The sequence below is a fragment of the Nematostella vectensis genome, chromosome 7 (genome assembly GCF_932526225.1).
Source record: "Nematostella vectensis chromosome 7, jaNemVect1.1, whole genome shotgun sequence".
Classification (NCBI taxonomy): Eukaryota; Metazoa; Cnidaria; class Anthozoa; order Actiniaria; family Edwardsiidae; genus Nematostella; species Nematostella vectensis.
In genome coordinates, this window is record NC_064040.1 from 1,474,817 (window position 1) to 1,502,494 (window position 27,678).

Genomic DNA, 27,678 nt, shown 5'->3' on the forward strand with positions numbered 1-27,678 from the left:
CCTCTCGTACACCTTGTACACACGCACCTCTCATACACCTTGTTCACACGCACATCTCGTACACCTTTCACACACACACACACCTCTCGTACACCTTGTACACACGCACCTCACATACACCTTGTACACACGCGCACCTCACATACACCTTGTACACCTACGCACCTCACATACACCTTTCACACACACCTCTCGTACACCTTGTACACAGGCACCTCACATACACCTTGTACACACGCACCTCTCGTACTCCTTGTACACAGGCACCTCACATACCTTGTACACACACGCACCTCTCGTACACCTTGTACACACGCACCTCTCGTACACCTTGTACACACGCACCTCTCGTACACCTTGTACACACACACCTCTCGTACACCTTGTACACACACACACCTCTCGTACACCTCGTACACAGGCACCTCACATACACCTTGTACACACGCACCTCTCGTACACCTTGTACGCACGCACCTCTCATACACCTTGTACACACGCACCTCTCGTACACCTTGTACACACGCACCTCTCGTACACCTTGTACGCACGCACCTCTCATACACCTTGTACACACGCACCTCTCGTACACCTTGTACACACGCACCTCTCAGACACATTGTACACACACGTATCTCGCATACACCTTTTACACACGTACCTCTCGTACACCTTGTACACACGCAACTCTCGTACACCTTGTACACACGCGCACCTCTCGTACAGCTTGTACACACGCACCTCCCGTACACCTTGTACACACGCACCTCTCGTAAACCTTGTACACACGCACCTCTCAGACACCTTGTACACACGCACCTCTCGTACACCTTTCACACACACACCTCTCGTACACCTTGTACACACGCACCTCGCATACACCTTGTACACACGCACCTCTCGAACACCTTGTACACACGCACCTCTCGTACACCTTGTACACACGCACCTCTGGTACACCTTGTACACACGTACCTCTCATACACCTTGTACACACGTACCTCTCGTACACCTTGTACACACGCACCTCTCGTACACCTTGTACACACACACCTCTCGTACACCTTGTACACACACACCTCTCGTACACCTTGTACACGCGCACCTCTCAGACACCTTGTACACGCGCACCTCTCATACACCTTGTACACACACACACCTCTCATACACCTTGTACACACACGTATCTCTCATACACCTTTCACACACACACCTCTCGTACACCTTGTTCACACGCACCTCTCGTACACCTTGTACACACGCACCTCTCATACACCTTGTACACGCGCACCTCTCAGACACCTTGTACACGCGCACCTCTCATACACCTTGTACACACGCACCTCTCATACACCTTGTACACACACGTATCTCTCATACGCCTTTCACACACACACCTCTCGTACACCTTGTTCACACGCACCTCTCGTACACCTTGTACACGCGCACCTCTCATACACCTTGTACACACGCACCTCTTATACACCTTGTACACACACGTATCTCTCATACGCCTTTCACACACACACCTCTCGTACACCTTGTTCACACGCACCTCTCGTACACCTTGTACACACGCACCTCTCATACACCTTGTACACGCGCACCTCTCATACACCTTGTACACGCGCACCTCACATACACCTTGTACACCTACGCACCTCACATACACCTTTGGTATTTTGAATAAATTGCGCCAATGATTTTCCCGCCTTAATCTCGTAGTTCCCAGATGATTGAGCATAAACGTTGCTGGCAACCTGGTCATTTGTCATGGCGACAGTCGCCTCCCAATAGGATGAGTTATCGTCTTATCTTTTTTTTTTTTTAATTGCTGCTGTGTTTTTTATTCGTGTTTTACTGATTACAAGACTCGAAATTGACGATATTATAATATAATATCTTCATCTCCTTGCATAATAAATTACATCTTGCTTAAGAAATATGATAACATTTGCTTCACCGCGTGAATATTTGAGGCCATTTGAAGCCATTTTCAGCTGTGTTTAGCCATGTTGTTTGTGTTCTCGTGAGTTGGCTGTATTCCGGTGTTACGTAATTTCACCTGTTGGAGACTAGTTTGTTATTTTTCGTGCTTCCTTTCGTTTGGTGTTTATTTTCCCTGCTTCTTTTCGCTCAAAACACGAGCAAGGTATTTGAAGGATGTGGTTGATACGGGGGTAAACTGAACGCAAAGCAAAATTCTAATTTCACGGTTTTTCATTAGCGTGAGATGAATGAGTGTAAATCGGTGTATTTAATTAAGCAAGCCCGCGTACGCCTTCCACTTACTTTTGTTCGTTTATTTTGTACTTAGAAGTACACATATCAGGATTTTATTGCACACAAAAAGCTTAGGCAAATCTGAAGAGAAGATCTTGTCTTAATTCTTAATCTTCGTATGAAAAGTTAATGAATAGCCCGGCAAATATGACTTTTTGCCCAAGTTTAATAACTGTTAAAACTGTGTATATGTAGTGTCAACATAAAGTGAATCAACCAAAAAGAACAAACTCTAGAGGGACATGAACGTTACTGAGGTTTATTTAGTTTGTATTGTACGATTTGGCAATACGAATATGTCTTTTGTTGGCAACTCGTTTTTTGCTAGGATTTCCTCCCGCAAATGATTGTTCAAGTTAATACGCATTGATCCATGGACAAATTGATGCAACGGATTAAAAGTGAATACCAAGCAATAGGCACGTTGTGTCAACCGCGAGTCAATCATTATTCGCCACGAGCGAACACGTTCACTTTTCGCTAGAAGCATGACAAGATTTTTGAAAAAAAAAAAATGAACTTGTGGTAGTTGTTAATGACGAGCTTTTGGTATAAATGTGCCGCAGCTGCTGCAGTCATTTCAATATTTAATGAGTCGCCGATTTCACCCGACGGTCAATGGATTCATCGTTAGATTGCGTAGCTTGGGAACATGCCGCCATTTGCGCGCGCTGATGTGACTTTTTCGTGAACATGAGAAAAACTGAGGTCTCGCATGGCATCTACACAAGCCCTGGAGATCGTAGGCTTGTTATTAACGTGGGGGGACGAAGGTACGAGACATTCCAGAGTACTCTCGCTAGCATTCCCGATACTCGGCTGGCTTGGATCGCGGGGAGACCGCACGAGACCCCAGAGTATGACACAAGCCACAACGAGTACTTCTTTGACCGCCACTCGGCCATTTTTGAGGATATTCTCAACTATTACCGTACCGGCAAACTACACTGTCCGCGTGGGGTTTGCAGCGCTGTATTCGAGGAGGAATTATCGTTTTGGGGGATTGATGAGGAACAAATGGAGCCATGTTGCTGGCCTGAATACACTCGCCAGAGAACAGCCATCGAGGACCTGCGGATATTCAATGGGAATGCCTCAGATGCGAGTTTGAACTCGGAAAATACATTGAATAACGCGGACTGTGTTTTGCCTGGCCGCAAGGCGTCAGAAGACCGTAAAGGCCTAAGAGGATTTTATAGGTTGGTTCAACCGATCATATGGAGAACCCTAGAAGAACCTTTCTCCTCTTGTACAGCTAAGGTAATACCCATTCTCGCCACTCTTTTATTCATGGACGCACTTGCCTCACAAACTGGCAAAAGCTAGTTCCTAAAAATGAATATTTGTTTTGCACACATGTGCGATTCTTGGCGCGTTTCCGACAGAAACCATCCATGTTAGAAGTACTTGCAATTTGGTAAATGCGATCCCACATAAACCTTATCGGGTTATTACGCATGGCAAGGCAAAAGGCAGGGAACATTAGCAACAATTTAGATCCTGTCATCTAGGAAAAGCTCAGTAAAAACAACTCGTGCAGACTATTGTTTGAGTGATATCAAACACCGGAAAATGAGCACGAGATAGCTCAAGAACCTCAGACGCATTTAAAATTCAAATTCGGCAGGTTTGCCCATACACAGCCATTATCCACCATTTTAGGCCATTTAAAAATGCTTATGAAATTGTAGCGGTCTTGGATGGTCTTGCTATCGGCAGCATATTAACGATACAAACGCACTAACACCTGCCTAGCATTTCGTTTGAAAACTGCGAAAGGGTCGCACTGTTTTGAAAAAAATAAGCTTCGCCCATTGAAAACCTCTTATCCGCTAGTATGTTTGTTATGCACGTCGCGCGGCTTTTTCTCTTGAATGATGGCGAAATGTTCACCTGCGTGCGACACGTTACGTGTGCTATTGTGCTAGATATAGATGTCTTATGAGTTTGCTTGGCGCCTTTATGGTATGTAGGCGCGCTGTTCGGCTTATTATACTAACTTTTATTATGTCGTTAGCTTGGCGTCAATGAAGACATATTTGATGAAGAATATTTACTGTTTTCCTTCGATAAACCAAAAAAATTTTAACATTTATTTATTTCCCACTTTCCACCTAGCGGTTGTGTTGTTCCTTTTTGTACTTTAGCTTAGCAGGTGACTTGATGTACAAAACAATTTCTAATGCATTAGAGTCTGCCGCTAACTCGGAATCCCATTATGTCATTTCGTTGTCAAATATACTTTAATGAACTGCTTCAATTACCAGTCTATAAGCCACCACTGTTTTCGCGTATAAACGCTTCGTATCATTCTTAATTTCATGTTTTTTATCAACCGAGTCCCGCCTTCTTATCACTCATTCATCTAGCTTTCCTATTCTCCCGAAGCCTCGATCATTTCATATTTATCTTATTTCTTGTCTGTCGTTTGTCTGAGCCCCCGAACTCTTATTATTTCCACTTTGTGGTGTTAGCCCCAGTCACTTAATAAGCACATTGTGGAGATACAACAATGATTTTACAGATTCTACAGCTCTCGTATAGTAAGTTTCAGGTGATTTTATTTTCGAAAATTATTATGGAAAAATTAAACTTCTAAGGAAACGAAAGAAAGTTAACGGCTAAAGCTCGTTTCTTGTCACATGTCCACTTGTTTCACGCATGCGTATTACATGTTTCTCTATGCATGTATCTCACGGAACACCGGCATTTTTTACAAATTGCGACACCACCTTTCCCCCATACTCGGACAAATTAATCACAATTTATCCTTACCTGTGCTATTGTTGCATGGGGTAGTGCCTATAAGATCCACATGAAACGACTACAAATAAAAAAGCATATTGCTTGGGTAATATTCTTTGAAACGTAATATGGCGAATTCACTCCAGCTGCCCTTCCGCTACTCAATCTTCTTGACGCTAACACTATATAACAACTACAGGTATAGAGAACTACAGATATTCATGTACAACTTGCATAAGCAAAAGCTACCCCATATTTTCACCAATTCGTTAACCTATGCCAAATACATACACCCTTATAACACAAAATGCGCCTCCCAAAACTGCCTATACAAACCTCAAAAGTCTATCTACCCGCGGGGTCTTAATAGTGACGACTTTTTTTTTAGTACGAACCCGCGTAGAGATATATAAAATTCTATTTGTCCATAGCGCGCGCTATTATAGAATGTGCGATTTTTTCTCAGTTGTAATGTTTTTGCGTAAATAAGCTTGTAACGAACGATTCACCTTCTTCAGTCTGCCTTGAAGAAGTCTTAATTAATAAGACGAAAATTTGGCAGAGTCGAATTCCAGTTTTTGGTGTATTATTTATTTATTTGTTTGTTTGTTTATTTATTTATCGCTTTTGCTTGTTCGGACTCCGCGTCACGTGGTTTCGACTCTTCTCATTCTCTGCGAAGTATCTTGGAGGTTTTTTTGGCAAGTTCAAGCTATGAATTGTCTAAATTACCTTCGTATGAGTTCTCGCGGCTATCAAAGTGTATTTTTCACTGGTGTGAGATCATTTTCACTACAGTTTTCTAGAGTTATAGAGGGAATTTAGCATGGATATCTTATCGATGGCGACTGACGATGCTGTCAACAAAAACGCGAGACGTTTGGCGTTGCCAAATATCCCCAGAAATTTGTGGCTACCTGTGGTCGTCTCCTCCGATGTGGAGTGTTTATTTGCCCGAGTGAGTGATTGTCAAACTAACCCAACGCCTATCAAGGCGGGTATACAAATCAACCCAATGCCTATGGACTGGTAGCAAATTGGATTCAATGATCCGTCCAAACCCCATTGCCTGATGGCTGTATGGCTTTGGGCGAAGAAACAGCATACAAAATTAAACAATACTATACAAATCTGAAAACCAGCTGACCCAATGCCCAAGATGGGCGGAAATTTGTTACAAAGGGCCAGTGAGCCTCATTACAATTGCCAATTATTGACAACAGTCAAATCACAACTTTGAAAGCTGCCGTCTAGACTTCCTTTGAAGAAACGAAAAAAAGAGCTGCTCCCAATTCATCGAAATTAGATGATCTTGCAAACAATTACAAAAATCATTCAGCCAATTTTATTGCCTGGCTAAAACAATGAATACATGTATTCCTAGAACAAACTTTCAATACTCTTGCAGAAGTTATGGCTATCAATCCAGCTCTAATGCTAGAAAAACTGGCTCTGAATTTCTAAATTTAAGAGGAGGCATAGATTGCAATGGCTGTAGCTAGAAATGTATTTTACCCTTTTCAACAATACGCTATATAATAAAATAATGGGAAAGCGGGGATGGGAAAAATGTACCGCTGGTGGTCGACTTATTTGTCGTACCAAACGCATAGGGACAGCTTGCTAGAGGAGCCAAAACAAGGCAAACAAAACCAGTAGAGGAAAGAAATGCGTAGCTTATTAAACACTAACAAGGTCATTACACATTACTTTGGAGTAAATTTATCCTAGAGCCCGTGATCTAACAATCCAGTCTCCGAGCACTTCACTATCTTGAAGATACTTCTAGTTTTAGTGTAATAGCGGAGCCGGAGCCCCATAGGTATAGAAATATGGTATAGCTATGCGACTCAGTTTTTGTGGTAATCGTGTGGGCACCCTTTGGTGTCACAATCCAGTAATCCAGCCGCTCAACTCCCAGGCCCCACTTGGTCTTACGCGTTTTTACCGCCTCATTTTAGTGCTTCAAAGTTCGTATGTTCACAGAAAAAAAAGGCAGCTTGGAAATTGTTTTAAATGAGAAAATATGCGGATTCAAGTGGGCTGAAGTCTTTGAGGAACCGTTTTGTCTGAAGTACGAGCCGATAGTAAAATCTACCCGAGTGTTCGTGAATCCCGCCCGTCGCAGCAGATAAAAGAGGACTATGATTGAAGAGAGACTCTACACTATCATTCGACTAATATTCATTCACGTCTATATCTATGTAAGGAGATCCTGAGAAGGAAGGGCCTTTGGATTGATGTCTGTTTCCAGCTATAAAAAATATTCACTTGTGTCGACGAGTTCCTTACTTGCAGAAAGTAGACAAGTTCACAGCTTACAACAAAAAGCGAACACAATCACACAAGCGACAAACAGAAAGCGACGAAAAAATACACTGCCAAGGTAAGACGAGATTTGTATTGAGAATATGACAGTTGCTTTTCTTTTATTGTTGTGCTTTTATAATGCTCATTTGTATTGAGAATATGACAGTTGCTTTTCTTTTATTGTTGTGCTTTTATAATGCTCATTTGTTCGTGTTATGTTTTCCGTGACCGATCGCTCAAACCAGAGCGCTCAAACTAAAACACAGTACCAGTTTGACGTCTAGATGCCATATCAAAGTCATCTATCCTTGTTTTGATTGGCTAAAATGCCATCTACTTGAATTCCGATTGGCTTATAATTTTGGCTTGCACTTGAATGGTTTTTATTCCACTGACAATCGCCATGAAAATGTTAAATTCGTAATAAATTCGTAAGTACTTAGTTCTATAAGTTCTATAAATTCAGGCTTATATTCCTCAAGGTAAGTAAAAATTTATTAACGACAAAAATACGTAGTAGTCTAATTACTGTATCAATGTCACTTAGCTTGTTCGATTTATACATACAGTTTCTAGAGTTTGCTTTTAGAATTCGTGGTTCAATCAAACAATTTGAGCATGACAACAACCTTTGATATTCTTCTATCTCTATACTTTATTGACAGCGTTGAGATTATTAATGAAGGCTGACAAATATCATCCTGTCATATATTGCTAAAGAAGACCTTTCTTGTCTTTATATTCTGTGTATTTAGTCTTTTCGAAGATACAACAACTTTTCAACATTTTATCATAACAACATAAACTTTACAAAGAGAATAAGTGACTTACGCTAAGGGATCACGTGAATGTTTGGGTGGCAAACTAGTGTGCGCTCAGCCTTTTGTGGCAAAATAACAGCAACAAAAAGCAACTTATTAAGCGCTTACGAAAGAAAACAGATCTCTTTTTTTCAGAAAGGGTTTAGTTTCATTTAAAGATTTTATTTCTTCGTTGTTCTCTGGTGTGACGGGCGCAGTCATTTCTGATTTTTTCGTTTGATCATTTTGTTGTGAATTTGCCACCCAAAAAGGTCACGTGATCTCTTGGCGCAAGTCCCCTGTTTTCTCATCGAAATTAAAACCCAAAATATGGAACCCCTATTACCTACACCCATTTCCTTAAGGTTATATTGTCTGCATCTTGTATACTATCTAATGTGTTTTTTATTCAAATAGTTGTGGAAAATTAGTAAGGTTATAAATGGCATGATCAAAATATTGTTTCGCAAGAAAAAAAAACTTAATTATTTTCACTTTTATTTAGGTAAAACCAACCAAGGACTACCTGAGGGCCGTGATTGATGCTAAAGGCTGGAAGGCATGAAAAATAGGCGATTGTCTTTAAAATAAAATAGGAGATTTCTTACTTTGATACAGGCTTGACATTTTTATTTAGCACTTTTAGTAATATCAAGGATATTTTTCCACAAACTGCTTCCCAAGTAAAATTTTTGTGTATTTTAATTTCCTTGGTGGTGGAGTATCACTAGTAAGTGATAGATGAAACTTTCGTATGGCACCTGAAGTGTATAACTAATCATAATATAACTACACTAATACAAGTGCACATTTATGGAACTTCTATAAAGAAGAGGTTTTTTTATTAGAGCAAGGTGCTTAAATTATATAACAACAAACTTGTGCTTTTTCAATAATAAATCTGTAAAGAAAACAGTTTTAAATCCAACCTAAAATGGGGAAATGGTAAAATGTTAGGAAAGTGCTCAGTCAAGCTATTATTGCATATATGTAAATGTATATATTTTTTTAAAGGTAGAATGTTAGGAAAGTCCAATATTATTGTATGAGTGCTTGCTTGATCCATTTGGAGGGGCCAATACAATTTATTATTAAATGGCAGTAACGTTGACATGTTTAATCTCATTAGAAAAAAAAAACATTCTAAAGACACCCAGATCCCCCCAAAACTACCCCTATCAGTCAACACAAAGGTGTTAAATGCTGGCTCCGCTTTTAGGCAGTGCCTAAATCTATATATTATATTATGTTCTGTAACACGTGTTTGTTTGTTGCCCCTGGATAACATCTTATCTAATACGCTAAGTGTGTGGCATCTCTCACGGAGAAAAGGGGGAACTAGAAAACTCAAGAACCCCACGAATGACAATCACTATCTAAAAGGGGGTACCGGGAATGGTTTCCACTTTGAAATGATCAGGCAAAGAGAAGCTGTAATTCAACAATTTTTCTGGGTCAGTACGCAGCTCTTACAAGCTGCAATTTGATTGGGCAAATGAACAATATCCGCACCTCGACACAAAGAACGAGAAGAATAGAGACAAAAGAACTTCTTTGTAGAACGAAGATAATAGGAGACAAAGCAGCTGCGTACTTGCTCATTTTTCTAAGCGAGAGAAAGCACTCGCAAACGCGTCATTTTGGAGCCCTTTACAGAGACCCAAAAAGTATTTCTAACTCACAGCCAAAAGCACCATTGACGTCCAGAACTTTGTGGTTTTCAAACAAATCACTGTTAATGTTCAGGCGAAAAAAAAATAATATAAAGCACAATGTTGTCAGGACATCACTTTTTGAAGACTTTTGTTTGCGTCTTGCACGACACCAAGCGCGCGCATTTTGTAAACAATCATTTCAAAGAGGTTTTAAAACTGCCACAATAATATCGATTAAATACTTAAATATTATGCACTAGTCAATTGAAACCCCCACCCGCATGGTCCCAGGGAAGGGTGGGGGGGTTAGACTTTGACCCTGTACAAAACCGACAAAGGCCCCACCCCTCACGGGACAAAACTGCTGTCAAAAGCCCCTGCCCCTCTGGATGCAAGCTATAGGCAACTACCCGACAACAAGTTGTCTGAAATAAGCTTTTTTTATCTTCCAAAGCCAGTACAATTCAGCAAGTACATTTGTACCAATTACTATGAAGATAACAGTTACAAAAAAGATGGAAAAATAAATCGTCTTCATCTGGCATTATCTTTTTATATATATATATTCGTTTTTGCACATGTCGCCGTGCAGCATGCCACATGCTGTTACATTGCTTGCTACAGAAGAATCTCAAGTTAGAAACTAACATGATATTTGTGACACTATTCACTTGTCCCAAACCCCCACGGTGGGGATAAGTCTTAGAGTCAAAAACTGTCAATTCGCCCACCCCCTCGGGACAGATTCTCATTCAAAAGTGCTCTAAACCCCCACCTTAACCCCACCCTTCCCCGGGACCATGGGGGTGGGGGTTTCAAATGACTAGTGCATTAGATTTAACTATAGAATAAAAACTGATGCAAAGCCGCTTTCAACCTTACATTTGTTGTTAGATTCAGTTCTGATATCCTGTCGGTCGATGTTTTTTTTTCGAAAATATCTTATGACTTTTACTTAATACCACAAAACAAATCTCAAGCTTAGGATTAGTTCAAACGTCGTATTATCCATGAGCAGTATTCAATGCAAATGAATGCAAATGAAGATTAAACATTCGATTCATTTGCATGCATTTGCATTGAATACGGCTTATGGATTATACGACGTTTGAACTTAGCCTTAGCCGATCATACATAAAGCCACATACCGTCGTATCACATTTCACAAAAAATAGTATGGAACGCAAAATGTAATAACTTTCAACGCAAAATGTAATAACTATTTTACGCGAAATGTAATAACTTTTTGACGCAAAAAGTAATAAAATATTTAACGCGAAATGTAATGAAGCAAAATGTAAAAACTTTTTCTAACGATCATAAACCTCTGTTTTTCATTATTTAAAGCAAAATGTGATAACTTTGTTTTTTACAAGAACCGGCATAGAGGGAAATAGAGCCGGGAGGAATGACCAGCCTTTAGGCATTTCCATCCTGCTTTTTCGTGCCATGTAACAGCCCGGGGTGATACAGCATGCGACGCCATACCCAGACTGGCCTAGTGGAACCCCTAGACTGGCGTAGTGGAACCCCTAGTACTATTTCATAAAACAAATTCATACTATTGAATGAACATTTTTTTTATTTTTCAAAATGTTACTGTGTTACCCGTAGTAGCAATTCTAGAAAATTATAGTTTTAACTGTAAACTAGTGTTTGTTTCCAAAAGCTTTTTCATAACACAAGCTAACAACAAGGAAAATCATTTTTTCATTAACTGGTTAACATACCTATTAACACTAAAGGCTGGTATCCACATGATCGCCAGGATCGCTAACAACTTGTCAACCTTTTTTTTCGAGGGGCGAAAAAAAAGAGGATGATGGGATTTCAAAGCGATACGGTCGCTGCGAACGCAGCACTTTCGCTTTTAATCGAGACACTATAAAGCAATCTGTCATCTGTCTTGCTTTTACTAAATTAGAGTTTGAAAAGGTTTAGTGTATTCAATTTCTGTAGGTTTAGATTCATTCAAAATCCTATGAATCCGAATTATAAACGTGAATTTTTCACGGTACCCAGTTGTACATCTAACAAGAGGTGAACAGGCGATATTATGTACACTTGGAACGTCGAGTATTTAGAGAATTCTCTTCGTTTTCTTTCTCTACTCATTTCTCTATTTCTCTTTTCGACTTGCTCAATTCTCTAGCTTCTTACCTAACCTCTCAAGGATACCAGATAACTTGCTATCCGTGATCGACTTAACCAACTAATGATCCCCTCTGTGATCCCCTGATAACTTGCTATCCTCGCTCGACTTAACCAACTAATGATCCCCTCTGTGATCCCCTGATAACTTGCTATCCGTGATCGACTTAACCAACTAATGATCCCCTCTGTGATCCCCTGATAACTTGCTATCCGTGCTCGACTTAACCAACTAATGATCCCCTCTGTGATCCCCTGATAACTTGCTATCCGTGCTCGAATTAACCAACTAATAATCCCCTCTGTGATCCCCAGATAACTTGCTATCCGTGCTCGACTTAACCAACTAATGATCCCCTCTGTGATCCCCTGATAACTTGCTATCCGTGCTCGAATTAACCAGCTAATGATCCCCTCTGTGATCCCCTGATAACTAGCCACCCGTGCTCGATTTCAACTAATATTCCCTTCTGTGATCCCCAGATAACTGCGATCATCTCCTTGGCCTTCATCCTACTCTCCGTTCTCGACTTCGTCATGTCCAGTGTACCCGTTGTGCCCTACCAGTCCACGCCTAGCGTGATCGAGTACGTTTGCGGCAGCTGGTTCACCTTCGAGTTCATTCTCCGTACCGCCTTCTCTCCTTCCCTGCGCCGTCAGTTTAAGAAACCGATGACATGGGTGGACATAGGCGCTTTGCTGCCTTTCTACCTGCAGTTCTTTATTGACGTAGGCGACATGGAGCGCATCAAGATCTTTATCATGTTCAGACTCTTGCGTGTGTTCCGCTTGTTTCGGTTCTCCTACAGGCTCCAGATCATGGCGCTCGCGCTCAAAGGAAGTCTCCATGAGCTTGGCTTACTTCTCCTAATTCTTGTTATCTCCGTCATATTTTTTTCAACGCTTGTGTTTTACACCGACGGGGATAACAAACGCTCCAAATTCCAGAACATTCCCAAGTCGTTTTGGTGGGCTATCATCACCCTGACGACCGTGGGGTATGGTGACGACACGCCCGTCTCTTGGTCAGGGAGGATTGTGGGTAGCGCGTGTGCGCTGTGGGGGGTGCTCATGATCACTCTCCCCATCTCTATCGTGAATAGTAACTTTTCCTTGTACTACGCTCACGCCAAGGCCATGCTAAGGCTACCCAAGAAAGTCGTCAAAGAGACCTTCTCTCCGGGAACCAAGCGCTATCTCAGCTATCTCTCAGCCTTAAACTCAGATATTAACTTTGACGGTCGATTTGAGCGGGAGCTCAAAGTCCACGGTGGTCTCCCCAGTCCCTCGCAGTCAAATATCCATCTGGCTGTGGGGGCTCTGAGGATGAGTTCGCGCAAAAGCACGAGTTTGTCTCCGTCACGCATTCGAAGAATGTACGACAAACCCCGCCTGATAAGACCTGCTGTCAGATTGGACACACTTATCCCGCCACCCATTGCGGTCACCCGCGAGCGCAGCGACTCGCTCAACACCGTCAACATCGGCCTGCTCCCCCCGGACTGGGACGGCGACTTGGAAATGTTGTATTACACTCAAGAGGACAAAGAACAAAGCGAGGGGGGGGAGGGAGAACTTCACGCATTCCCCCCCAGGCTACCCCCTAGTGGGGCTAGCAGGAGCAATTCTGCCGTAGAGGGGAGGGACGGAATTAAACGGCAAGCGCTGACACTGTGGGGAGGGGACGAGTCCCAGCCAGGCAGGAGCAATTCTGCCGTAGAGAGAAGGGACGGGACACAAAGGCAAGCTCTTACTGTGTGGGGAGGGGACGGGTTTCCCCCGGGTAGAAGCAACTCTGCCGTGGAGGGGAGAGACGGATCACGGAAAAACTTGACTGTGTGGGGAGGGGACGGGTTCCCCCCGGGTAGAAGCAACTCTGCCGTGGAGGGGAGAGACGGATCACGGAGAAACTTGACTGTGTGGGGAGGGGATGGGTTTCCTCCGGGTAGAAGCAACTCTGCCGTGGAGGGGAGAGACGGATCACGGAGAAACTTGACTGTGTGGGGAGGGGACGGGTTTCCCCCGGGTAGAAGCAATTCTTACGCGGAGAGGAGGGACGGATCAAGGAGAAATTTGACTGTGTTGGGAGGGGACGGCTCTCCCCCGGGTAGAAGCAATTCTTACGTGGAGAGGAGGGACGGATCAAGGAGAAACTTGACTGTGTGGGATGGGGACGGGTTTACCACGGATAGAAGCAATTCTAACGTGGAGGGAGGGGAAGGGACAAAGCATGAGCTGACTTTCTTGGGAAGGGAGTGGTTTTCCTCGGGACGTAAATTAAGGAGCATGAGTTCAGAGACTCAGTGCTGATCAGTAACAATGACGTCACAATGGTCACATTTCGGTAATGCGGCACTCTCGAGCTTGATAGGATAAGCGTGTGATTTTCTTGTTGTGTGTATACAGCTGATCTATAAAAGGGTGGTAATTTTAGAAAATGTGACTCATGAATCTATTTTTCGGGAAGAAATGGTTGCATGCTCGAATTTATTCTGCTTCGCAAACAGTCCTCTGTATTGGCCTGTAACCTGACATTCAATATGCACCGAATACGTCATGTAGAATATATTGTGTTTAGATGGACACCCTATTGAAGATCAGCTTTATATAAAATCAAACAAATACATACACAACTAACACTGTCTCTCTCTATAATATATCAGAAAATAACAATTTTTTACCACAGTTTTTGATTTGACAAAAAAGCCTTGTATAAATGTCTATCTTATTTGTGTATATTAGCAATATTCCATATGTGAATTTTATAAACTAGATTTCATACTTTGTCATGCTGGTCACTCCTTTGGTAATAGAAGTGTAACGGAATGTATGCATAATAATGAGTTATTATTTTTCTACTTTTCTTCCTGCAATGGTTGAACACCGTGAAGAGTCTATTTAATAAATGCTCATGTCGCTTTCTTTTTACTGGCCCCGACACACCACCTGACACATGTATGCTGGTGTTCATATGACTGGTCCCGACACACACCCTGACACATGTATGCTAGTATTCATTTGACTGGCCCCGACACACACCCTGACACATGTGGGCTAGTGGTCATTTGACTGGCCCCGACACACACCCTGACACATGTATGCTAAAGTGTTCATTTGACTGGTCCCGACACACACCCTGACACATGTGGGCTAGTGGTCATTTGACTGGCCCCGACACACACCCTGACACATGTATGCTAAAGTGTTCATTTGACTGGTCCCGACACACACCCTGACACATGTATGCTAGTATTCATTTGACTGGCCCCGACACACACCCTGAAACATGTATGCTAGTGTTCATTTGACTGGCCCCGACACACACCGTGACACATGTGGGCTAGTGTTCATTTGACTGGCCCTGACACACACCGTGACACATGTATGCTAAAGTGTTCATTTGACTGGTCCCGACACACACCCTGACACATGTATGCTAGTATTCATTTGACTGGCCCCGACACACACCCTGACACATGTATGCTAGTGTTCATTTGACTGGCCCCGACACACACCCTGACACATGTATGCTAGTGTTCATTTGACTGGCCCCGACACACACCCTGACACATGTATGCTTAAGTGTTCATTTGACTGGTCCCGACACACACCCTGACACATGTATGCTAGTATTCATTTGACTGGCCCCGACACACACCCTGACACATGTATGCTAGTGTTCATTTGACTGGCCCCGACACACACCCTGACACATGTGGGCTAGTGTTCATTTGACTGGCCCCGACACACACCCTGACACATGTGGGCTAGTGTTCATTTGACTGGCCCCGACACACACCCTGACACATGTGGGCTAGTGTTCATTTGACTGGCCCCGACACACCCTGACACATTTATGCTAGTATTCATTTGACTGGCCCCGACACACACCCTGACACATGTATGCTAGTGTTCATTTGACTGGCCCCGACACACACCGTGACACATGTATGCTAAAGTGTTCATTTGACTGGTTTCGACACACACCCTGACACATGTATGCTAGTATTCATTTGACTGGCCCCGACACACACCCTGACACATGTATGCTAGTGTTCATTTGACTGGCCCCGACACACACCCTGACACATGTATGCTAGTGTTCATTTGACTGGCCCCGACACACACCCTGACACATGTATGCTTAAGTGTTCATTTGACTGGTCCCGACACACACCCTGACACATGTATGCTAGTATTCATTTGACTGGCCCCGACACACACCCTGACACATGTATGCTAGTGTTCATTTGACTGGCCCCGACACACACCCTGACACATGTATGCTAGTGTTCATTTGACTGGCCCCGACACACACCCTGACACATGTGGGCTAGTGTTCATTTGACTGGCCCCGACACACACCCTGACACATGTGGGCTAGTGTTCATTTGACTGGCCCCGACACACACCCTGACACATGTATGCTAGTATTCATTTGACTGGCCCCGACACACACCCTGACACATGTATGCTAGTGTTCATTTGACTGGCCCCGACACACCCTGACACATGTGGGCTAGTGTTCATTTGACTGGCCCCGACACACACCCTGACACATGTGGGCTAGTGTTCATTTGACTGGCCCCGACACACCCTGACACATGTATGCTAGTATTCATTTGACTGGCCCCGACACACACCCTGACACATGTATGCTAGTGTTCATTTGACTGGCCCCGACACACCCTGACACATGTGGGCTAGTGTTCATTTGACTGGCCCCGACACACACCCAGACACATTTGGGTTAGTGTTCATTTGACTGGCCCCGACGCACATCCTGACACATTTGGGTTAGTGTTCATTTGACTGGCCCCGACACACACCCTGACACATGTATGCTAGTGTTCATTTGACTGGCCCCGACACATACCCTGACACATGTATGCTTAAGTGTTCATTTGACTGGTCCCGACACACACCCTGACACATGTATGCTAGTATTCATTTGACTGGCCCCGACACACACCCTGACACATGTATGCTAGTGTTCATTTGACTGGCCCCGACACACACCCTGACACATGTATGCTAGTGTTCATTTGACTGGCCCCGACACACACCCTGACACATGTGGGCTAGTGTTCATTTGACTGGCCCCGACACACACCCTGACACATGTGGGCTAGTGTTCATTTGACTGGCCCCGACACACCCTGACACATGTATGCTAGTATTCATTTGACTGGCCCCGACACACACCCTGACACATGTATGCTAGTGTTCATTTGACTGGCCCCGACACACCCTGACACATGTGGGCTAGTGTTCATTTGACTGGCCCCGACACACACCCAGACACATTTGGGTTAGTGTTCATTTGACTGGCCCCGACGCACATCCTGACACATTTGGGTTAGTGTTCATTTGACTGGCCCCGACACACCCCTTGACACATGTAGGTTATTGTTTATTTGACTGGCCCCAACACACATCCTGACACGTGGGTTAGTGTTCAACTGTATGATTATCTATAATGTGTCCAATATCTATCTAATAAACTGTGTCTCATAATGTGTCAGTATGTCAGCCTCTCGCCGCTGTGGCCCAGGCCCCCATCCTGGCGTAGCAGGAAGTTTTACGAGTTCATGCCTTGACTCAAATTTCTGTCTCGCGAGTTACTTTCATTTCGATACGGATTCGACCGTCCACACTACGGACCAAAGTATACGGATTCATTTTGATTCACTTTCGACAGCGTTTTAAAAAGTATCCGGATTCTCTGGATCCAGCGCGCGTGTTAGTGTGGAAGAAAGGCCTAAAGGTATCAAAAAGTATACGGATCCAAACGAATCCGTGCTAGTGTGGACGGAAGGCCTAAACGTATCAAAAAGTATACGGATTTTAACGAATCCGTGTTAGTGTGGACGGAAGGCCTAAAGGTATAAAAAAGTATACGGATCCAAACGAATCCGTGTTAGTGTGGACGGAAGGCCTAAAGGTATCAAAAAGTATACGGATTCAAACGAATCCGTGTTAGTGTGGACGGAAGGCCTAAAGGTATCAAAAAGTATACGGATCCAAACGAATCCGTGTTAGTGTGGACGGAAGGCCTAAAGGTATCAAAAAGTATACGGATCCAAACGAATCCGTGTTAGTGTGGACGGAAGGCCTAAAGGTATCAAAAAGTATACGGATCCAAACGAATCCGTGTTAGTGTGGACGGAAGGCCTAAAGGTATCAAAAAGTATACGGATTCAAACGAATCCGTGTTAGTGTGGACCCTTGGTCCTGTCATGCCTTAAACGCCAGTCACGCGTGAACTTATTATCAACATGCTGGCCATGTGTTGCAACGAAAGTGGAATTCTCCGAAGCTAGTTCCAGGTTGAGACCTTCCAGCTTAGACGACCAGAGCCGGACCGTCAAGACGATAGTCATCAGTTTGAGTTCATTGATATGCAGTTTTATAGCCTGGACCCAAGGCGGAAGCCGAAGGTAAAAGTATTCGCCAAAGCAGATCGCACCAGCGCTGGCCAAGCATGAATCCGTTGAAAAGAGCTCCACGTTGGCTATAGTGATATTGACGGGTATAACTGAGACACCATTTTAAAACTAGGGATGAACTTTATAAAAATGTAAGGTTTATTTACATTGCTGTTTCTACGGCAACGGAACGGTGAACCTGTTAAATTCACTATTCGCGAATTGCTGTTCGCTACAGGGAAATTTTTAATAAATAAGCTATCAGATATTGTACATCAGAACTTGATCGACACTTAGAGGAAGTTTTATTAAAAGCTATTAGAGGAATTCCGAGATATTGGCGTATTTTTATTTTCAGTCACTCACTGTTATTTACCTACTTTGAAATTCGCCCCTGAAAAGAATCCATAGGCGGGCAAGGATTTTTTTCACCATTGTTATATAGCTACCTCCTATTTCTAATAGCATACCAATATTAAAAGCAATCTTTTTTTTTTTTTTATCGTTAGTTTTAGGGGCCATTCCGGGGACTATATGATACTTTCAAAATGGAGAAAATAATTTTTTGCTTTTTTGGCCGCCAAATAAAATTTCGCCGATTAATTTTTTCGTCGTTTTCGTAGAATAAAATTAACATATTGAGAAACATTCGGGATAATTTTGAGCTCCATTGAAGGGTTGTAAGTAATCGATTAGAGTTTTTGAAAATCCAATGAAGGATTGGGTATGGGCGTAATTCATACCCAATCCTTCTCATATCCCACTTGTCTACCAATCAAAACGAACGTTCTAGCTAGCTTATAACTGTGAACTTTAAAAGCACACTAGCATACACACATTGGCACCAGTCGGGCCAAGACGGGACGCTAGCACAGTCTATTACCCGTGCAGTTCGGCAACCATGGACAGCTGTTTCGTCCTTATTAGGACTCGTCAGCATGGCATAGCCGGTTTGCCTCAGTTAAACTTCATCGGCAAAAAAACTGCAGGGCGACTTCGACTTAAACCACAGCTTAGATCCATGTGGGATCCAGAGCTGCGACCGGGCTAGCGTGATGCCAATTGTGCGGACCACGCATGCGACCTTTGCTAGTCTAAAACTCCGTCGGATAGCCAAACCATCCTTGCGAGTATGTATACATAAATGTGAACTTTAAAAGCACACTAGCATACACACATTGGCACCAGTCGGGCCAAGACGGGACGCTAGCACAGTCTATTACCCGTGCAGTTCGGCAACCATGGACAGCTGTTTTGTCCTTATTAGGACTCGTCAGCATGGCATAGCCGGTTTTTTTGCCGATGAAGTTTAACTGAGGCACTAGTGTGCTTTTAAAGTCCTAGCTTATAACAGTAGATAGAATTACATGGGTTCCAGGGCTGTTAAAATGAGTAAGAAGCAAGGAAAGCCGTCGCTAAACTCTGCGATTCTGAATTGAGGCAAAATAAAAAAAAGCTCAAAAAGTGTGAAAAATCGATGTTTGTCATGTGAAAGTTTGCAAGGAAAAGGGAGGTTGTCACGAATCCAGTGAACCAAGAATCTCTTCTTAAATGCAACTATTGTGTACTTATTTAACGTGATTTATATGTGGGTTTGATTGTTCTTTTTATTGTTAAGCTGAAGTCAAATAATGTTTGTGTGTTTTTAAACAATCATGAGCTTGTTATTTCAAGGTGCGTTTACAGAATAGGCTGAGGGGGTTTCCGCAGTCATAGGTATCATATTGAAAAAGCATAATATTTGAAGATTCTTTTATAAGGAATGGTCCACCTTTGGGCGGCCAAGGGGGGGTGCACGCGTACTCTGCGAAACCCCCCCCCCCCCCCTGTGTACGCGCATGATTTCTCTCTCTAAGCAATGAAATGAAATGTTTGTCATTTGTATAGCGCACTTTAACATACAAAATGATAAAATACGCTTCACATGTGACTGACTTAACTTGTCAGTGTGTAGATACGGACTGCTCCACGCAGTTTACAATCATGAGTGTGTTAGTGTGTAGGCATTGTCACTGAAGATGGTAACCACGGGCCAGCGTCCCCAGCGGTTTTTTTACGTCCCCTAATACAGGTTAGTGATATGCGATGAGAGACGGGACCTCCGGCTTAACGTCCTTATCCGAGAAGACGAGGGATTCACCGTCCCAATGTGCAGTAAATAAGCGAACAAGCTGACTGTAACTAGGAGCTGTATTCACCAAGAAACAAGTGCTTACGTGTGACTTGGCCTCGTCTCCATGTGTGACTTGGCCTCGTCTCCATCTGTGACTTGGCCTCGTCTTCATGCGTGACTTGGCCTCGTCTCCATGTGTGACTTGGCCTTGTTTCCATGTGTGACTTGGCCTCGTCTCCATGTGTACCTTGGCCACGTCTCCATGTGTGACTTGGCCTCGTCTCCATCTGTGACTTGGCCTCGTCTTCATGCGTGACTTGGCCTCGTCTCCATGTGTGACTTGGCCTTGTTTCCATGTGTGACTTGGCTTCGTCTCCATGTGTACCTTGGCCACGTCTCCATGTGTGACTTGGCTTCGTCTTCATGTGTGACTAGGCCTCGTCTCCATGTGTGACTTGGCCTTGTTTCTATGTGTGACTTGGCCTCGTCTCCATGTGTACCTTGGCCACGTCTCCATGTGTGACTTGGCCTTGTTTCTATGTGTGACTTGGCCTCGTCTCCATGTGTACCTTGGCCTCGTCTTCATGTGTGACTTGCCTCGTCTCCATGTGTGACTTGGCCTCGTCTTCATGCGTGACTTGGCCTCGTCTCCATGTGTGACTTGGCCTTGTTTCCATGTGTGACTTGGCCTCGTCTCCATGTGTACCTTGGCCACGTCTCCATGTGTGACTTGGCCTCGTCTCCATCTGTGACTTGGCCTAGTCTTCATGCGTGACTTGGCCTCGTCTCCATGTGTGACTTGGCCTTGTTTCCATGTGTGACTTGGCTTCGTCTCCATGTGTACCTTGGCCACGTCTCCATGTGTGACTTGGCTTCGTCTTCATGTGTGACTAGGCCTCGTCTCCATGTGTGACTTGGCCTTGTTTCTATGTGTGACTTGGCCTCGTCTCCATGTGTACCTTGGCCACGTCTCCATGTGTGACTTGGCCTTGTTTCTATGTGTGACTTGGCCTCGTCTCCATGTGTACCTTGGCCTCGTCTTCATGTGTGACTTGCCTCGTCTCCATGTGTGACTTGGCTTCGTCTCCATGTGTGACTTGGCTTCGTCTCCATGTGTGACTTGGCTCCGTCTTCATGTGTGACTTGGCCTTGTCTCCATGTGTGACTTGGCCTCGTCTTCATGCCTGACTTATCACAGCGTATGCCGTAGATACGTGCGTGACAGGCTGATAACAAGGCGTGACCACTGCGTGTCGTGTTGACTCGTGCGTGCTCAATGCGTTACATACCTCAATGCGTTACATACCTCAATGCGTTACATACCTCAATGCGTTACATACCTCAATGCGTTACATACCGGGTGCTATCAAAATAGACGCATGCCTTTCCTAATAGGAACGTGGGAGTTGACCCTTGCATGGGCCATGAGACCTCGCTAAAGATTCAAAAAGCTACTTAGGCTCCTATTGAGAGCCTGACAGAGCAGGCCCTGAGTTATAAATAGATGTGCTGTCCATCCATAGCAAAGCGGGCGCAGCCTTCGCCATTTCAGAAGCGTTCTCGCTATGCTAAAATGCAACGAAAAGCAAAATGCACGGCTCTCGCATAAGAGATCAGACAGTTTGGCAAACACTATTATGTGTCCCTATCAGCACTCACCCAACCTCTTATCTTCGTGTTTTGATTATGAAATATTTTGGGAAAAGGGCGCCCCACGGTCCGTAGGTTGGAGGGCGTGACGCATATGTGTGACGGGCGTGACAAGCCAAGTGCCCACTCTGCGTTACGAGATCATAACAGAGATTAGGGACTGGATATTCAGTCTGTAACTTTCAGTTAGGGACCGGATAATCAGTCTAACTATAAGTTCACACCCCGCACATGGAAGGTTATCTGTTAGACTGTTAGTTATCGGTTTTTGGCCTTACGCGGACTTGAGCAATTTAGGAAATTAATTTTAGGATTTTAGGTCAAGCATCTTTGAGGGTACTGAAGAATAAACCGTCGATTTAATCCCGGATATATGCGGCGTGAAGACGTGGAGCCAGGATTTACCGAGGGAGTGAGGCATACCAAGATAAAACACAATGTCGAAAAGTTTATTCCATAAGGATATTCGAAATCAGAAAAAAAAACACAAGACCTATAACTTGCCAACGTAATGTTATCCAACTTCTCTTATTTTGTCTAAACAGCTAAATAAATGGCATAAATAAATGGATAAATTTAATGGCAAAAATGCTGATCAGTACTGCATCATACCACTTGCTTCAAGTATTCGAATATTTGTAATAGTTTGCAGAGTTCTTAGCATAATTCAATCCGTGGGACTATTTCACTGGTGCAGGCGATATTGATCGAGTATTTGAAATCAATTGTCATTAATCCGGAACGTTCTAATAGTTTTTTATGCCATTTTTTTCAAATGACGTGACAATTTTGTCTTGGGAGTATAAACCAAGGAGTTTTTAGAAATGAGAAAAGTAAAACAACACGCTAAATGAGGCACTATTACAAGCATGTCTTTGATGGCCTTGGTTAGACAATTATAAAGATGAATAAAGTTTATTGTATTGATGTTGTTTTTTAAGAATACATTTTTTTTATAATTTGCACATACCTAAAATTTGTCAATTCTGAGTAATTCCCAGGAAGATTTAAAAGGAAACGTGTTATTTTGCCGTCAGGTTTCTATGTAGAATTCTTATGACCCCGGAGGTTTTAAGACCTCTTTCTATTCTTTGCTAACAATCTAATTGCGTCAAATAATATACCAATAAACTGTATAACCCTTGCACTCATATACACCTTGGATATTGTTATCATTGTTCACATATACACCTTGGATATTGTTATCATTGTTCACATATACATCCGGGATATTGGCCCGCTTGTTCTCGGCTATAGTAACGCCTACTGTGCGTGGTCTTCCGCGTGTTGGACAATAGGATATTTCTGGGCTGAGTAATTACGTGATGGGTACGCTCTATGGGCTAGTCGATAGCTGTCGTCGCGTACGCAATAAGTTGCGGCGTTGCTAATCGCCGTGGTATTAAGTTCCTAAGTCCCGATTTTTTGTCGGTGACGACGTCTCTACTACGATTACACGAGGGAGGCGTTATATATACCATGCGTGAGAGGTGAGAGCTTATGCTACACAACACACACACAAACTTCTTCACTATGATCGCTCTCGTTAGAACTTTCCTCGTCCTCGGCGCGTGGTCTTCCATGTAAGTGTGCCCACGAGTTCACTTGTGTGTCTTTCTCTTGTGTCAATACTGCTACTGATCGCTTGACCTCTAATAGGTATTTTTCTGGTAATTCTAATTTCGTTTTGCTTCGCTTTCAAGATGCGTAGCTAACCCAATGACAGGGTCTCCGCACGCGACTAGGGTGAGTACCTATCGAGCTTTGTTCTACAAGTGTTTTCACGAGAAATTACCTGCTTTTTGCAGATGTTCCCATACGAAGTTTAAGGTTTAAAGTTTAACGTATGTTGGCAACAAATTATTTAAAGACAAAATTTGAAAAAATTGCTCAATCGACAAAGAACAAATCATTATTACAATGACAAATTTGCCTCATGTCGTCACCCTCGCTCTCCTGACTAGGCAAATTCTGATCTTCCTTTATGGTGTCCTGTGTGTGTATTTTTAAACTGGTATATCTGCATTAACATGGACCTGCTTTTTAAGCAGTACTTATTACCGGATATAGGGGTCATCCTTATAGGGCGTTTATCCCTAAGAGATAGCGATAACAAAATTGGCTCAGAATGAGAACGAAAGGGTTCAGATACCGGCTGTGGATAACGAAAGGGTTCAGATACCGGCTGTGGATAACGAACGAAACAACAAAAGCAGGCAGTTGATTACTTCAGAATTTTATCTGAAAAAAAATATTTTAAAAATAGCTGGCCGGGTGTGGTTTGCCTAGTCCGGTTAAATGAAGTTTAGATGGGATTTTGAACACGAATTAGGATCACCGCTCATCCATGTTTCCCACCAGAGGAAGTCCCACATGGCCCGAGATCGCTGGCTCGTGCACCGACACGAGATGGGAGATCCCGTAACGCCAGCCGGGATCACCTGGCTTGAACATTCTCATATCTTTCTCGTTCACAAATCGACAAGTCGATTTTCGTTACATCCATAGCGTGGCGAGCTTATCACTCTTTGGTGTCATTTGAAAATCTTATGTTCTCTCGCTAGAGCGCAATACAGTCATTCAACCAGCTACATAGCCCCTCCTATAGCCAAAAAGGAATTGATGTAAATTTCAATAGTCAATTCCCATGTAAATTCGTAGAGGAATGAACTACTAAAGTGTGCGAATAAGGTAGATATTATCGCTGAACTGTTTTTTTTCCTGCGCGGAGGGGACGCTGTCGGCGGTGCGTCTGTAATTAATTCCATCACTCAGTAGCACTGTCAGTAAATTGGTTATTTTTGTTTCGCCGGAGAAGGCGTCCGTCCACAAATGTGCGCTCAGTTCTCAAGGAATACCGGCAGATTTGTCGGTACCGCAAAAAAGGAAGATCAATAAATCAGCACAAACCAGCATTTAAATTCAATATAAAATGACTGACATCGGTCAAGTTCAAACATCCAACCGACAAGTACAGATGAGTTGCTCTTTGTTCTTCCTACGTCATCACCATGTATTTTGCCCAAGCACTGAATCAATTGAAGATAAAAGTGCTAATTTGCGGGTATGTTATTGTAGCCAATTACCTCTCGACGTCAATGGCGCGAAGTTCTGAACGCTCGCCTAGTTTGTCTTCTTATCTCTATTTAGTCATTACAAAGTATCGGTCTGTTATGTTCGCTCTCTCATCTCTCTCTTTAGGCATTACAAAATATCGGAATAGACCCGCAGAGCATGGCCATGGGCAGTGGGATCAGTGTCCCAAAGATCGCCTTTCTCTACTCAAGCAATAGCGGCAAATTTGTACGAATTCACAGCGCGCATGCGGATGGAGCAGGGAACAGGCAAGAAAACAAAGGTAAATACCCGAGTCTTTATCAGGTCAAGAGACCACACAGAAACAGAAGCACTGGCATAATGGAATACATACTTGAAAAACTATAACCCTCACGCATGCGAACTGGGTTACCGTGATTAATACAAATACTGTACAAAATTAATCGCTTGATCGCTCAAAAGTATCCGTGGAAGATAAATGAGATCATGTCTATTCATTGGGCAGCGTTTTGCAGCTTTCCTCGTGTAAATCACATCTTTCGACATTCATTAATATATTCTCCTTCCCTCTAGCCAAACTGATCATAGAGTCTACAGCATTTGGCGGTCAAGTGCGCGTCAGATCCTTTCACGATAATAAATACCTGTGTATAACAAGACATGGGGATATTAGCATTGAGGTAGGAGCTATTTCCTCGCAACACTCACATGCGACCGCATCGCCATTATCCCACGCGCGGTGCCTAACTCGCAGTATACGATCTGGTGAATTTCTTTAAGCGCCTTGTTTATCATCAAGTCTTATTCTACTCGCTAGCCATCAAAACCTGATACTCAGGGTACAATCATCGCGGTGCCTTACTCGCAGTATACGATCTGGTGAATTTCTTTAAGCGCCTTGTTTATCGTCAAGTCTTATTCTACTCGCTAGCCATCAAAACCTGATACTCAGGGTACAATTATCAAGACGCTATTTTCTCGGCCCGTCTTCCTGGGGCTCTACGAGCTTGTCGTACTCAAAATTGATGTAGGACAAAATAATAAATATGGGTGCTTATCAATAAGTACTAGCTATGATCGATTGCAAATAAATGTTGGACAAACAATTACGTATTTGCAGTAGAAAAGCGGAAATACTTCAAAACTTGATATAATTTTCAAAGTAAGCAAAAAAAAAATGCAAGGAAATACGATGAGGTAAAGTAGTGTTTGTTTTCCTGTAAGTTTTACCAAAAGGAAATATCACTCATTTAGATCAATCAACTAAACTCAATAGAGTTGCACTCACTTGAGGGCGAGGCACATCCTCCGGTAGAGGCAGCTTTGCTCTAGTGGCAGTAATCGTGCAGCTTAACGTCTCATCATTAAGTAAAATCTGCAAAGGGTTGTTAGCACGGATATGGACGTTCTAACAAAGTCAATTGGCGGAAAACTATCCCGGATGTTACCGGAAGTTCCCGCCTTATGCAAATCACCGATTTCTCGTCCATCTTTGTGTTGCACTTGGCGTGATTCCCTTTCCTCGTCCCCGGGAAATATTTCCATAGAAAATTAAAACCTTATGTTTTCTAGAAATGTGTAAAACAGAAATGTTTGGTCTGAAGAGCAATTCATTCTAATAAAAGAAAAAAAAAAGAAAGAAAACGAATTAACATCGTCAACATATTTTCATGTGGTGCTAAACGTTTCACTTCCTTACTAATGCTTTTTCCTATTCTCTTATAGGAATCGGTACTAGGGAGATCCCTCGACCGATGTGCGTTTATCCAGAAGCAACAGAAAGGGTTTACCGTCTTTATCTCCAAAATCCACAAAACATGGGCTCTTGGAGTTCGAAACGATGGAAGGATAAAGCCGGCGAGGAAAACAACATCAACTCAAAGAGCAGCACATTTTCTCGAGTTATAGATGACCGCGATTTCTAGAGTTATAGGATGACCGTGATTTCTAGGGTTATAGGATGACCGCAATTTCTCGAATTATAGGATGACTGCAATTTCTCGAATTATAGGATGACCGCGATTTCTAGAGTTATAGGATGACCGCGATTTCTCGAGTTATAGGATGACCGCGATTTCGCGAGTTATAAGATGACTGCAATTACTCGAGTTATACGATGACCGCAATTTCTCGTTTTAGAATGACCGCAAGTTATCGTGTTATAGGATCATTATGAGAGTAACATACTATGATAAAATATTTATTGCTTAAAAAATATTTTATATGTTATATGCTGACAAATTCTATGTAGACCTATCTTAAAGTTATTTATTATTTCATCTTTAAAAGAAAAAGATTGTAAATATTTATTTAAAGATTTTAGAAGTATGTATATTTTGGATAATTTTTATACAAAAGAACTATTTATTATCATTATAAGTTATATAAATTATTTGTGAATAAAAAAAATGAAAGCCTAAAAAAAGTCCTCAAGACAAGTACATAAGTATGTGTGTCAGGTATTTGAGTGTGTGTGACACGTACAT

The 27,678-nt window shown here is 42.9% G+C and overlaps 2 protein-coding genes and 2 long non-coding RNA genes across 7 annotated transcripts in view; 3 read left to right on the forward strand and 1 right to left on the reverse strand.

Moving 5' to 3' along the window:
* Nucleotides 1-14,802, forward strand: part of LOC5511937 (tubulinyl-Tyr carboxypeptidase 1) — a 34,012-nt gene extending 19,210 nt beyond the window's left edge. Inside the window, exons 1-3 of one of the 4 annotated variants that reach the window (XM_048730290.1) lie at nt 1,612-3,543; nt 12,428-13,727; nt 13,809-14,802. In XM_048730290.1, coding sequence (XP_048586247.1) covers nt 2,977-3,543; nt 12,428-13,727; nt 13,809-14,254 — 2,313 coding nt within the window. In that variant the 5' untranslated portion in view covers nt 1,612-2,976 and the 3' untranslated portion in view covers nt 14,255-14,802. Of the gene's footprint in view, nt 1-1,611; nt 3,544-12,427 lie in introns of those variants that run through there. The other 3 variants (XM_032381353.2, XM_048730292.1, XM_048730291.1) reach the window with 3 other exon arrangements.
* On the forward strand, nt 3,550-9,264 carry LOC125568316. The gene is made up of 2 exons (XR_007312234.1): nt 3,550-7,820; nt 8,644-9,264. It is a non-coding gene; the product is annotated as an uncharacterized LOC125568316 (long non-coding RNA).
* An 8,657-nt stretch (nt 14,803-23,459) lies between the features above and the next one.
* Nucleotides 23,460-27,617, forward strand: LOC5500217 (fibroblast growth factor 17). Its single transcript, XM_001621656.3, has 5 exons — nt 23,460-23,718; nt 23,839-23,881; nt 25,337-25,493; nt 25,766-25,872; nt 26,918-27,617. Exons 1-5 carry the CDS (start codon nt 23,636-23,638, stop codon nt 27,098-27,100), a joined length of 573 nt encoding a protein of 190 aa, XP_001621706.3. The 5' UTR covers nt 23,460-23,635; the 3' UTR covers nt 27,101-27,617.
* LOC116606264 lies at nt 25,495-26,580 on the reverse strand. The gene is made up of 2 exons (XR_004291881.2): nt 26,481-26,580; nt 25,495-25,836 (listed from the first exon to the last, which is right to left on the reverse strand). It is a non-coding gene; the product is annotated as an uncharacterized LOC116606264 (long non-coding RNA).
* Nucleotides 27,618-27,678: the final 61 nt, after the last annotated feature.